General features: G+C 39.7%; 1 protein-coding gene and 1 non-coding gene across 6 annotated transcripts in view; one reads left to right on the top strand and one right to left on the bottom strand.

The window, feature by feature from the left end:
• The window catches only part of Nsun6 (NOP2/Sun RNA methyltransferase 6), a 72,286-nt gene extending 64,224 nt beyond the window's left edge, over nt 1-8,062 (bottom strand). For 4 of the 5 annotated variants that reach the window (XM_036187226.1, XM_036187228.1, XM_036187227.1 and 1 more), the window contains exons 1-3: nt 7,769-8,062; nt 6,279-6,434; nt 461-540 (exon numbers count right to left, since the gene is read on the bottom strand). In XM_036187226.1, coding sequence (XP_036043119.1) covers nt 461-540; nt 6,279-6,434; nt 7,769-7,843 — 311 coding nt within the window. In that variant the 5' untranslated portion in view covers nt 7,844-8,062. Of the gene's footprint in view, nt 1-460; nt 541-6,278; nt 6,435-7,768 lie in introns of those variants that run through there. The other variant, XM_036187231.1, reaches the window with a different exon arrangement.
• Nucleotides 8,063-12,147: 4,085 nt separating this feature from the next.
• On the top strand, nt 12,148-12,308 carry LOC118584951. Its single transcript, XR_004945117.1, has one exon. It is a non-coding gene; the product is annotated as a U1 spliceosomal RNA (small nuclear RNA).
• The last annotated feature ends 2,471 nt before the right edge of the window (nt 12,309-14,779 follow it).

Below are 14,779 nucleotides of genomic sequence, written 5' to 3' on the forward strand. Positions count from 1 at the left end.
TTGTTGCTCTCATAGAGAAGCCAGGTTCAGTTCGGGCATTCACAGGGCAGTTTCCAACTGTCTCTAACTGCAGCTCCAGGGAATCTGATGCCCTCTTCTGGCCTTTGCAGGCACTAGGCATATCCACGGTATCATATACCAGACAAACCAGACGAACACTTGGACACATAAAATAAAAATAAATAAGTCCTTTCTAAAAAGAAATAGAAGTAAACAAATGAAACTTCTAAAAAGTTAGAATAACACCCATCATGATACTACACAGATATAAGATGCATTATTTCAAGGTCTCAGGCCCAGTCCTAGTCTTTTAGCATTGTACACAACAGAACGTGAAGTATGCGGTTACAAACTGGTGACTTCCAGTTTCTAGGGAGTTTTTAAGAATGCAGACAATACTGCCAACAAACAAAGAAATTTTAATTTAGAAGAATAAAGGGAAAAGAAAACAGCCACAAACCTCGGTCCAATCACAGGGATGAGTAAAACATCTGGGAGGGCTGGATGCCGAAGAACAGGAATGCTGAATCCGCTGAATTGCTATTAAAAGCAAGCACACCCAGTTATAGAGCACCCAGTGCACTCGGTAAATCTCACGGGCTTCTCTATGTCACCATGAACACAGTAATAAAGAACCCAGTGCAATTGGTAAATTGCAAAAAGTTTCACAGTGTCACCATCTTCCACCAGAGGAAGCTTGATTTAGGCCTATTTCACCCTACTTCATGGAATACTGTGGAAGTAAACACATCTCTAAGTATTTCCTCTCTGACTCAATGTTATCCTAACTTTAGAGGGAAAGGGTGCTGGGGGCCAAACATATTAAGCAAGTGCTGATCCACTGAGATGTACCCTGAGCTCATTTTTAATTTTTAATTTTGAGTTAATCTCCTTACATTGCCCACACTTGCCTCAAGCTTTTAGTCCTCCTGTCTCAGATTCTGAAGGAGCTGAAGTTACAGGCACAGGCCACCACACCCAGTTCTGACTTCTTTACGGGATTCAATTTTGCTTACTGTTCAACTTTAAAAACACAAACCCTGTTTATTTTAAGTGACTTACTCAGAAAACATATTTCTACTCATAATCACATGCAGGTATCGTGTTTTAAGCTGGGTACAGTGGTATATACCTATAATCCCAGTATTGGGGAGGATGAGAAAGGAGGATCATGAATACAAGGGAAACCTGAGCTACCCAGTAAGTTACAGGTGAGCCTCGGATACATAATCAAATCCTAACTCATATACACACAGAGAAAGTCATTTTAAAAGTTTCAGAATAGGACATTAAAGATTGAAATTACTAAATATGACATATACTATGAACACTGCAGGCCATGTCATCTTTTGATAATATCAAAATGTACCTTTGGGGTTGGGGATTTAGCTCAGTGGTACAGCGCTTGCCTAGCAAGTGCAAGGCCCTGGGTTCGGTCCTCAGCTCCAGTTTAAAAAAAAATGTAATTCTTCATTAGAATGTCAGGATTTTGAAAATCAATTATACTTACTTAGCTGTTTAGACTGGAAATACACACAGGGCCTGGAGCTATAAGTTTCTGGCACAGTTTACATAGACTCACTGTGGGCATCTCTTTCCGATTTTATGGATACACTAGAAGTTTGAGATCAACTTTCATTCCAGTGTCTATACCATGTAAAATTATGAAACATCGTAAATCAGGGTTATTTTTCTTTGAAAACATGTTGCTGAATATGATGTACTATATTGCTACTTCAGGCTAGTTTGAGAAGGCAGTCTCTAAGCAGCATGGTAAAGAGCAAACAGCAGGTTTGAGAACAGGCACTATATGTAGTCTATGGGGAAAAATACATAAATATTTGATAGAAGTTTATGCATGCGGCTTGGATTTACATATATATTAATTTCCCTCATACTACCTGAAAGAGTAATAACAAAACTAATTGCATCACATTGCAGAATCCATACCAATTATAAGTTTGCAAATCCAGATTATTTCTAAATTGAGGAGAAAAAAAATTCCACAGTTTAGAAAGTAAGGCCACAAAGCCAACCCCTCTCCTGACTTCCTCCAAAGGGTATTTCAGACTATGACCACACCCAGCAGGTGACTGACAGACAATCTGGATGGTAAGTCCTTTCTCACTGAGGCCAGACCCTTTCCTTTCCTTCTTCCTCCCTCTCTGCTTCACCATTTTGATGACCTTACAGAGAAACTACTGTAAACGTGGTATCCCCAGGAGGAGATGAATTTTGTCATGTATTTCTGTTCAGCAATTCTACTTGCTTTATACCACAGCAAGTATTTCACGTAGAGATGAGCCTTTGTTGTGCGAAGACTTCTTCTCCTTTCCTCTCAGAACAAGTGAACTGCTACAGGAAGAAAACTTCACACAAGTGACTCCCTTTCATAACAACACAAACGGAGCTATTTGGGTCAAGCCAAGTATACTGCCCGTCATCTTTCAGTTTCTTTCCTCTACCCTTTAAATTGTTTAAGTAATAACAAAAATATATTCGACATTTACTTGCTTCTGGGGGAAGGGAGTGCATGCCAAGGTGTACACGTGGAGGTCATGGGACACCTTGTCAGCTGACTTCTACCATGCAGTTTCTGGGGCCTAAACAAGTAATCAGGTTTGGCAAGAAGCACCCTTACACAACAAACCATCTCCCCGCTGCACCACTCCCTTTTTTAAAATAGCCTTTCAAAGGTATAATTCATATGTCATAAAATCTACCCACTCCATATATGTGTTAAGAGATTTTTAGTACATTTAAAGACTGCACAACTGTCACCCTAATCCAGTTTCAAGTCACTTCCATCACCCCACCAAAGTCTCTCAAGCCCATTTGCCAGCATTTCCTGCTGTCATCCTAGGCAACCACTCATCTTTCTTTCTGTATAATTTGCTTTTTCTAAACATTTTGTGTAATACAAGGTATGATATCTTGTGTCTTACTTCATGTCTTGAGATAATTCCACATCTTAGTACATGTCAGTAACTACTTATATTGCTGACTAGTACCTCACCATAGGAATATTCTAATTATCTGTCACTAGCTGGATCATATTTCCCATTCACTATTACACATAATGCTGCTATGTAAACTCACGGCCAGGAATTTGTGAACACACGTTTTTTTTTTTTTTTTTTTTTTTACTTTTTCATGTAGATGCCATGGAGTGGAATCACTGGGGTACACTGTACATTTCTATACAAGTCTTTAAGAGATGACAACACTGTTTTCCAGAGCGGTCTCACGATCTTAGGTTACCAACTATGATGTAGGAAATTCCCAGCTTATAACTTCTCACTAGCCAAAGGATATTATCCCAAAATGTGGTCAGAGAAATGTGAGCACAGAACACCAAGTGTTTTTCCATCTGAGTTGAGGTGAAAGAAGGAAATGTCCAGTCTCCCCTTCTCCCTCTAGAACTAGGAAATGTTCTATCAGTTTGTCATCAAGTGCCAACTGTTTGGGCTGTATTTATTTTGTATTATTATTATTATTATTATTATTATTATTATTATTATTATTACTATTACTATTTTTTGTGTAGGTGCATGGGGCACAGTGTGTATGCAGAGATCAGAGGACAACTCTATGGAGTTGGTTTTCTCCTTCCATCTTTACATGAATTCTGGCTTATGCAGCAAATGTCCTAACTCACTGAGCCATCTCAATGGCCCCTCTTTTTTAATTTAAGGATAAGGAGAGGGACCCAGTCTAGAGTGACACTGCACTACTTAGCTCCTTCGATGCTGTTCCTATTAGACTAAAATGCAAGAGTAGCACAGCTGTTGGAAATGAAAGCAATCTGGATTTGTCAGCATGTCATACACCTTCCAATACTCTGGAAATGGTTGCTTTCCTTTTAGCCAAAGGTATATGTGCATGCTGTGAATATGTACCTTTTGGTTGCTTAAAGGAACTGCTCATATTTTATGCCTACTTTTGCTCTCAACAACAGCATCACTGTTCATAAGGAAACATCTTCATGTTTTGTTTAATTATTGTACTACATCTTACGTTTCATACACAGATACATCACAGCTAGATTTTGTGGAGCTTCTGTCTATCTGTGTCTATAGTGCAGGGACTGGAAATCAGAGTTCTCAAACACTGAGGTGAATCCTCAGTCTTACTCAGTTCTTCTGACAGCACCATCACCTAGTCCAACCTGAAATAGTTATAGAACTATCCCCCAAAACAGCGTGACATGAGAGATGTGCCCCCAAGATGATGAGATTAAAGAGAAAGGAAGAGGCTGAGGGATGGTGCAGTTGGGGAGGTGTTTGCCATGCAAGCATGAAAACCTCAGTTTGGTCCCTAGAACATATGCTGGGGTTGAAAAAAAAAGAAAAGGCCACATATGGCGGCACACACTTGTAATCCTAACTCTGGGAAGGTGGTGAGCTCCAGGTCAAAGAGAGACTTTGTCTCCAACATAAGGTGGATGGCACCTGGGGACCAATGCTCAAGGCTGACCTCTAACCTTCACAGACATGAACTTGGGCGCTCCCCGCCCCCAAACATGCATACATGTACACACAAGCACACACACACAACTGAATCAATGCCAGGGGCATTAACAGACTAATATTCCAATTACTGTACTCACTCTACACTGGTAACAGCCTGTGATAGACAACTGGATCCATAATCATGTTTGTCTTGTTTTTAATTTATATGAAAATCAGCTGGAATCAGAGCTGCTGACACCCACCAGTTATTTGTCATCAAATATTTTATAACTACAATATGCAATTTGTAAGTAAATCCCTCCACCATCAATTTCCCTCCAACCTTATGTCTCTTTGGAGACAAATTTCAGGGTACAATGTCATAACACAAAATATAAAGCTCTTGAAAATAAAAAGGTAACAATATAAGTAATATGATTCCAATATAAACACAATAATCAAATACTACTTTTCTGCTTAATTATAAAATGCCACTTTAGGGTTTACAGTACTGTTTCCACGTGGAACATGAGCAATTCTGCTAAAACCTACTGGTTAAAATTTTTTAAACCATATTCTCCATATTGTCCTAATTTGGTGGTTTTCTAACAAGACACATATGTTTAATTCAATTAACCACAATTAAAAGTAAAATCCTGAGGTGGTGAACTGAAAGTGTGTCTCCATGATGCAGATTCTGTGAGGTCACTACCCATCATGGGGTGGGACTTTGCAGATGCAGCTAGCTGTTCAGGGTCTCCCACTCTCCTAAAAGGATCATTCACCCATCCCCAATAAACTCATAGGTTCACCCAAATATTATTTTAAAAACACATACGATTCTACAACTACTTAGCAGGTATCCTCATATCTCTGAACTGACCTTAAAGCACAATCAACCCTCCTAATCATTTACATGCTGCTCATTATATGATTAGGTTTACAGATCAGAATGAACTTTTCATATATTTTAATGATAAAGCCCATAGAGCTTAGATTCTCAGCCTAAGTACTAATAAACTTAGACTCAGAAGTTCTAAGCCCATTCTAACCTCACCTTTTATAACCTTAAAACAATTTAACATTTATAACTTAATTTCCTTATTTATGAAACTGGAATATCCAGAGGTTTAAATCTCTTTATTCAGTAGGGTTCTATTTTGAATGTAAATATATTAAGAAGTAGTTATAGCATATACTTAATTGACACGACCATTGAAATGCTGTCAACGTATCATAGATGTATGATTTAATTGAACACTAAAGGCATGTAAAAGGTAATATATCTATGTCTAAAATATATTCCTTATTCTATAACACTTCCACTATGAATGTTTAAAAATTATGAAATAATAAACTCTAGATATTCAGAAGCTTAAAAAATTGGAATATTATATTGTTCATGGGATTTTGATGGAACACACTGTGGCAAGAGTATAGAAGTATAATTGCATAATTTTTTTTTTAGATCTATTTATTTATTATGTATACAGAAAAGGGTGCCAGATCTCATTTCAGATGGTTGTGAGCCACCATGTGGGTGCTGGGAATTGAACTCAGGACCTTTGGAAGAATAGTCAGTGCTTTTAACCTCTGAGCCATCTCTCCCGCATAATTTTTTTGTTTTTGTTTTTTTGTTTTGTTTTGTTTTTCGAGACAGGATTTCTCTCTGTAGCTTTGGAGCCTATCCTGGAAGTTGTTCTGTAGACCAGGCTGGCTTCGAACTCACAAAGATCCAAGTGCCTCTGCCTCCCGAGTGCTGCTGGGATTACAGGCGTGCGCCACCACCGCCCAGCTTACTGCATAATATATTACAGGTGAACAAACCTTCTGAAGCTCTTCAAGCAGCAGACCTCTGACATACTCGACTGATGCTAAGTGTGTATTCACTCTGACAGTTGTGAAGGACGGAGGGTGTGACAAGAGAATCAGCAGAGCTTCAAATCTCCTCTCTGCTTCTTGTTGGCTGGAGGCAGACACAACCTGAAATGAAAAGAACCACGATTTAGATTTCAATGTGTACTCATCAGTCTTAATGTATGTAAGGTTTAGTTTTATTAATATTATTTCTTTCCTTTCCAAGCTGTTTGACAATAGCTTCTTTTTTTTCAAATTCATATACCCATTGGGTATAAAACTGCTGAAAATGATTGCTAAATATTCCTTCCTCTCTTAACATATACTTTATCGGGCCCCTTGAGCTAAACATGAAATATTTTCTCTTTCCATATAGTCTATCCTCTTAACATAATCAGGAAATAAGACATAGAAATCAGCTTTAAAATCCCAGCTCTGATAACGTTCAAAAATAAAAAGCATGTAAGTGGATTTAGTTTTGCTAGAAAACAAAAAATTTAGGAAAAAAAAAATCAAAGTTGCCTAGGGGTGGCAGGGTAGGGTGACCAGAACATGTAATCCACACTCACTGGGAACTTCTGTGTTAAGTGTGTCCGGTAACAAGGAATTGACACTTCTTTGAAGACTCCCTGCCAAACCAATGTAGTTGCTTTCCCTTAAGTTTGATGCCCAAGACAACTTTTCAAAGTACATTTAAATCTAGTCGATTTTCACAGAGTAAATTAAGCTTTAACAGTGAGAAGTAATTCAAGGTAATCCATACAAAAATGATGCTTTCCATCAAGGTATGGTGGGGCACGCCTGTAATCCCAGCACTCGGGAGGCAGAGTTTGAGGCCAGCCTGGTATAAGATGTGAGTTCCAGAATAGAAAGGGCTATGTGCAGAACTCTATCTCAATAAGTAAACAAAATAAATAAATAAACCAAGCTTTCAAGATCTAAATCTGACTTTTTCGTTCAGAACATCTGAGCTATAGTTGTTTGACAGTTAGGTCAGTTTGGATGGGTTAACAGGATTCCTTGGACTCTGATTTCAGTTCTTAAAAACGAGACCAAATCACTCTACCAAGACTGCTTAGACTAACATGTAGAAGTTAACAATCAAACAACTGACAGAACTTAGAGAGGCACTCATGCTGTGCCCCCAGTCAACCGAGTCCAGGAGCATGCGCTTTAAAAGAACCAGTCCCTCTTCTACGTGACACCTAGAGTTTTGTGGCCAGGGAACTTTTCCTGTTGGTTTCGCTCTCCCTTCAGTACCAAGTGTACCGGTAAGCACATAACATTTTTTCCTGACACCTAAGTTCCGGCACATACATTCATCTTATCTCAGTTAAGAATCAATGCAAGACATCCTAACAGTCTAAAAACTAAGGCTGTAAAGATTGCCTTTTTGTCTTCTTTCTGCTTCCCGAGAGGTTGTACTTGAATTGTTGCAAATATCCATTTATATGACCTACCTCCTTGTTCATAAAGCTCTCTTTGAGATAGTTTTCAACTTCGGGTCTCAAAGATATCTTAGGAAAAATAGGCATTTCTTTTTTCTGTTTGAAGTTGTCCAAGAAAATTGTTGGGAAGCTTTTGGTTTGTCTGTGTTTTTCTTTTCTTTTTTCTTTCTTTCTTTTGGAATTATAGCAAACAGTCTTGCCAGCGAATAGCCGAGCAGAGTGCCTTGAGGGGCTGCGTTCAGGAGTGAGCAGAGTCCAGGATTTGTCGTTCTCTAGGATGCTGTGAGAAAATTCCGAACGCCACTGAGGCGCTGAGCCAAAAAAAAAAAAAAAAAAAAAGACAAAACAAAAAAACGGCTTCGTGAGAAATAAATGTGCCTAGACGCAGATCGGAAACCGGCCAGCGACCACTTCCACTCTGACATACTATTTTCCAAAACCGCGCCCCCAACTCCGGCGCAGAGTCGCTTCCTGGTCTCGTCACTTCCGGCGCTGCAGCTCACTCTGTGCACGCCCCACCTGCAACTGCCAATCACCCAAGTCCTGACCCACGAGGGTGGTGCTTTCTCCAGCGAGGAGGCTCGTTGCCTGATTGACCCTGGGGCTATGGGCCTGGGAACAGAATACCTTGCTCTAGTCTGAGGGAGATTTCCAGATAGTGTCCCCGGTGCAAGTGGTGGTGAAAGCCACAATTTATTTGGCCTTGCATTTCATGAAATTATTTCCCTCCCACAGACACATGAATCTGAATATCAGCTGTGAAACAACATAACCCTCTCTTTAAAACAACAACAACAAAAACGTATTTACGTCATGTGTATGAATGCTTTGCATGCATGCATGTAAGTGCACTACGTGCTTGCCTGTTGGATCTTATGCAACTGAAGTTATGATGGTTGTGAGCCATCATTTGGGTGCTGACAATGGAGCCGGGGTCCTATGCAAGAACAAGTGCTCTTTACTATTAAGCCATCTCTAGCCCTAATAGCCATAATTTTTTAATGAGCTAACTAACACCCATGAGTACTCAGGTAAAACTTAAAAGCCCTAACAGTGTTTACAATTAGTCATCAGGCTAATAGTTAATGTACTTTAGAGCACGAAAAGAGCCTTGATGTGACTTTCCTTATGGTAGTAAGGAGAAAAGGATTTAAAAGTAAGTAACCAAAAAGTCACAGGGCTGTTGTATGCTTGATCATGATGGACAGTTCCGTCTCTGCCGCTGAGTGGGGTTTTTGGTTTTGTTTTGTGCTTTTAGTTGTTTTGGGCAGCATCTCATTGATAACTGTAGGCAAAGGTTGGTTTTGTTTTGTTTTCTTAATCTTTTAAATTTTCACATTGGCTTTAAAAAAATATACCTGCTCCTTTCGATGGCATGCCAACTCTTTACTAGGTGAAAACATTGTGGCAATGGCACTCTGCCATGGCTCTGCAACATGGTTATAAACAGTTTTTCAATGAGTAAACCAAGGCTCCAAAAGCTGAAAGAACTTTCCATTATCTCACTTAAAAAAAAAAAAAAAAAAACTGGGTGGTGGTGGTGCACACCTTTAATCCCAGCACTCAGGAGGCAGAGCCAGGCAGATCTCTCTGAGTTCGAGGCCAGCCTGGGCTACCAAGTGAGTTCCAGGAAAGGTGCAAAGCTACGCAGAGAAACCCTTCCTTTTTCTCAAAGGAAAAAAAAAAACAAAAACTGTAAGTTGTTTTCAGAACCCAATACCCAGTCTTTCTGTAGTATCATGTATCTTCAATGTATGCATGGGGTTCTTTCTTGATCTAATCATCTGAAATCAGTACAGAAAATGACACATGTTTTGAAAACACTGCATCACTTTCCTGAGAAGACAACATCATTCACCCCAAATAAGAAGAGTGAAGTGGCCAAAGAAAAACTTGACAAGTCAAGCTTGGAAAAATAAGTTGGTTTTCTAGGCTTACTTACATACAGCAGGATGGGTACTTCACGGGCAACTGCACCACCCCAAATTCCCACCACACTCCTACCTTTCTTAGTTTATGTGGCTGTATTCTAAGTCTATAGCAGAGCTGACATAAACAGAGCACTACTGGCATAAAAGCCCAGACAACAATATGAGGCCTGGATGACTCAAGCTCAGGGAAAGCTGTGTGTTTGTGTGTGCTCTCGCCTTGCTGTCACAGCCGTCCTGCTGGCGTCAGTAGACACTGTCCAGCCTGGGAAGGGCAGCCTGTTCTGCTGCAGTCTGGCAGGTAGAACAAGTAAGTGGCATCCTGCGGCAACATGGATGCCTTGGCTAGGATTCCGAGGACTAACCCACCATATGAAGGAAGGGAATTCTGATAGGTGATTTTGTAGTGACCCTGACACTAGCTGCAGTAGAAATCTTTAGAAATAAAGAAAACCTGAACTTGGATATAGACTCCAGGAGGGAGACATTTCATTTCCACATAATGTATTCATTGTTTGACATATAAAAGCCACTCCCTGGATGACTAATCAAACACAGACACCTTTGTCAAGTAGAAAAGGAAATGACTGTTTAACATACATTTGATATAAAGTAGTTGACTACTTCAGAACATTGAATAGTGACGACATTTATATTAATCTTGGCTAGATATGGTTGTAATGGCAGTTATGTGGATGAGTAAGTGTGCTGGTGTACAACTAAAATCAAGAAAACATGTCATAAATCTGCAGTTGGTAGAGTGAGCATGTACTAAGCAAAGGAAGACTCCTATAGGAATACAGGCATGGAGAAGCCACTGAGGCCATGCACTCTTTAAAGGGATAGTATGGCCCCCAAGCAAGGATTGGTGGGAGGAATAAATCTCAGATATAATCCCATCATTTTAAGCTTGTTCATGGCACTCCGAAATTGAACTTCACATAAGAAAACTTAATCCTTATTTAATTTCATGAGGAGGGGTCACAAGGTGAAGGGGAAGTGATTCTAGAAAGGCTACCGACAAGGGTGATATTCTTAAATGGTGAAGAAACGCTGATTTTAAAGTAGCTTCTTCACTCCCGATGCAAAAAAGGGCAACCGATTTCTATCTAACCTCCAGTTTCTATCTAGTTCTCTCATTTTATATTTTATTATATTCACCTTTTATTTCTTCTACTGCAACCTGACCTCATTTCATCTCTGAGGATGTTATTTCAGATTGATCCTGGGAACAGAATCTTAATTCTGGATTCTAGACTTCTGCAGTAAAGGGAACTTACTCTTTTTTCCTTCATTGCTTTCCTCTTGGCTTTGTGTAGATGAGCACGAATGTGTGTGTGTGCGTGTGCGTGTGTGTCTGTACAAATGTGTGTGTGCTGGTGCAAATACATATGCATGCACATGCATGTGAAAGCCAGAGATCAATGTAGCAATCCCAACTGCTCCCCACTTTATCTTGGGGAGACAAGTTCTCTCACTGAATCTGGAACTGTCTGACTCAGCTAGAGTGACTGGCCAGCAAGCTCCAGGGATTTGCATGTCTGGAATTACAGGCACATACTCTTGGCCCAGTATTGTGGGATATTTGTACACTGTGTGAAGATGTATTGCTCTAATAAAAAGCTGATCGGTCAAGCTAGGCAGCAGGTTTAGGCAGGACTTCCAGGCAAAGAGAGGACGTAGGGGGGAGAATCTAGGGGAGGGAGTGGGGCACAGATGGAGGGAGGGACAGTGACAGGAACAGGGACAGAGAGAGGAGGGAAGAAAACAAGAGGAAGCAGGATGGCCTGTATGTGACAAAACATAGATTAATAGAATTGGGTTAATTTAAGTTATAAGAGCTAGTTAAAAACAAGCCTAAGTTAAGGCCAAGCTTTTCATAATTAATAAGTCTCCATATCATTATTTGTTAGCTGGCATCCCAAAAGAAAAATCTGACTACAGCCCAACTGTTTTTTTTTTGTTGTTGTTGTTTTTTAATCCAAATGCTGGGCATCTAAAATCAGGCCCTTATACTTTCTCCCTAGCTGCATTTGTTTGTTTGTTTGTTTGTTTGTTTTTGAGACAGACCCTCCTTATTTAGCTCAGGGTGTTCTTGATTCACAATCCTCCTACCTCAACCTTGTGAGAGACAGGATTATAGGCATTTACCACAACACCCAGCTCCTCCTGATAATCCTACATGTTCTATAAAGACAACATGACATCTACATACATCCATTTAACCACAAATCTAATCCTGTAAATATAGTATCTCAGCTTTTCAAATACAGTTGTCATCTGAGAAAATACAAATTAGGACCTACAGTGTCTGGAAAGCCAAAGAATGAATATAATCTAGTTCAGAATGCTTCCAGGATTAATCACATAAGCTTTTGGATTTGTTCATCTTTAGTTCTATAAATTATAGTCTATACCTTACTTGGACCTCCTCATTTCTCTTGCTGTGATTACAAACTAAGAGTTCTTATGTGGCAGGGGAGATACCTTGATCACGAAGGTGGTTTTCCCAGAGCAAGTCTTATCCATTGCACTCCAGATGTGCTGACCCCTGCAATTTTCCAAATGTGGGAAACTCAACTGCATAATTTGTGGTATTGGGAGATTGCATTTGCGCTCTCCCCTGTAAATAAAAAAAAAAAAAAGTTCTTATCTAAATGGAGATAACATGTCATGCTTTATGGTGTTACTAAAGACTGCACATTAGATAACCTGCTTTAAAGAGTGTTGGAAAAGGCCAACCTTCTCTAAGTGTTAGATGATAAGATCACCCATGTTGAAGGAATGGCTGTCAGTATTCACTCAGCAGGGAAGAACTGAAGTGACCAAAATTCTGACACATCAGGAATTAACTAGTTTATGTAAGGGAGGAGTTAGTGCAGATTTCTGGGTTTTAATGTAGTTATAAAAATGTGTGTAATAGGTCCCAGTCGAAGGTACAGGATTGTAACAAAGGGCAGGGTACATTGGTTTCTAAAGAGGAGAGAACTAGAACATGTCCAAAATCCTATCATCCCACAAACTGTACTTAACAAATTTCCTTGGCTTCCATTGATCCAGGAAGGAGAGTAATCATGCCCCCAAATGATAACACTGCACAAGGTAAGAGCTTCCAAGCACCTGCTGGAGGGAACATTTACAGAATATGAGAAGGCTGATTGTGGTGATCCCTGAAGTACAGAGGAGAGATGTCATGTCTCATTGTATAAGTTATGACCAGCATCATAGACTTAAAGATATTTTGGCCTAGGAAATATTCTGAAATTCGGGCTATTTATGTAACCTCTTTGTGACTCTAAAGACAGCATCATCAGAAATTTATCAATATGTTCTTTCTTACTTTCAGGAATGATATAGTAAATTGCTTGCATCAATCAATCACCTACAGCATCTAAAAGTGTCTAATAGATATTTACTGAATGAAGTTATATTGATTTCTTTGACCATATGGCAGAAAAGAACTTCCTGATGGGCAATCAATCCCAACTCATCTGGAAACCGACCAACTGAACTGAAATCCAATTGACTTGAGAAAGGTTAAGGAGTTTTTGAAGAATGGCTTTCCTCCTTAGCTGGCAGAACACAAAGTTCCCTGAATGCTTTTTGTCAAGCTCTGTACAAACTGATCTAACTTAACTGATTAATAAGTTGAATTCAATGCCAAAGGTATCAAGTTTCTCCAAGTGTCATCTGGTAAGTTTATAATGGTTCGTCCTATGAAACTCTGTTTTGCTTTTTTAAGCTCCATGAGTTCCTTGAAATTTCAGTTTATGTTATGCTAATTTAGCTCTTAAACCTTTCAAATATTTTGTTGGACAGTTTTTACTGGGATTTTATTTTACTGAAAGTTGTCATTTCCAATCAACACGTATCACAATAGCCTATATTCCTGATATTTTCATGCAGTTATTCTCATCTCAAGAATTCAAATTATATTCATTTTCAAATGGCACCATTCTATAGAGCAATGTTACCTCTTCTATACCAAAGGCAACACTGAAATTAGTGTAAACAAAACCTTAAAGGGATATTTAAAGAAAAAGTATTTAGTTTGTATGAGCTACATTTAAAAAGTACATTCTCAGAATTTTCTAGTTTCATTAAATTCTTGATAAACATTCCTACAATTTAATATATATAGTCAATACAAGTGCACAGCATAAAACTTAAGAGCCATTTTTTTGTAACATCAGCACACACATCAGCATTATATTTGTTTAAACAACATTTAACTGTATTTGTCAGCATAATTTTTTTAGTCGGAGTAGGTTTCCTTTCCTCCCGGTTAGTAAAACTTTCAAATTTCTAAATTCTCAACTGAAAGGGGCGTTAGAGAATCTAAAATTGGCGTTTTAATAATGAAACCGGGAGCAGACATGACCCTTTAAACCTGCTTACACAGCTATAAACTCGTTTATATTTATGGTCCAACGAAATGGTCATTAAAGCTAAGTTTGAATGCTTTGAATGACTGAATGCTGAAAGATCAGTACATCTTTTCCTCCGTATGAGAGACTGGAGCTAGGGTTTAGTGTCATCAAGTTGGCGTGTATGATCTTGCACCTAAGTTTTCATTGGTCTTTGAAGCGCAGCACCAGCAGGGCATCTTAAGCCACACTCACTCGTTTTATTTAGAAGAGGTCATGGAATAGGTTATGGTGCTAACCCGGCCTTTAAAATCCTTCTCTAGTTATGTGGGGCCCGCCAGGTGGCCTCAAGGACTATTCCGACCTATAAGACTTCCATTTTTCAACTGGTAAGGATTCTGAGATCAACGACCGGAATTAGAAACTTAACTGCATCCTGGCTACAGGGATTCCAGCGCGCGTGTCCCCATCAGTTCTATTAAGAATTAAGAATCACGCTAGAATCCCAAGACTGCCCGCTTGGGGAGAGCAGGAAAGAAAACCCACTCCTTCCCTCGCAGCCAGAGGACCGCACAAGCTGAGTTTCTGCAAGCTTTCAGCAGCGAGGGGCGTAGCAGCGACGCCGCGGGGGAACGGAGTCCGCGTTTCTTTAGAGTGACAAGCAGAGGGAGCGCGCGCCGAGGAAATCCCCAGCTCCGCTACCCCGGCCCCCGCTGACGCCAACCGGC

The sequence above is a fragment of the Onychomys torridus genome, chromosome 5, assembly GCF_903995425.1.
Source record: "Onychomys torridus chromosome 5, mOncTor1.1, whole genome shotgun sequence".
Lineage (NCBI taxonomy): Eukaryota > Metazoa > Chordata > Mammalia > Rodentia > Cricetidae > Onychomys > Onychomys torridus.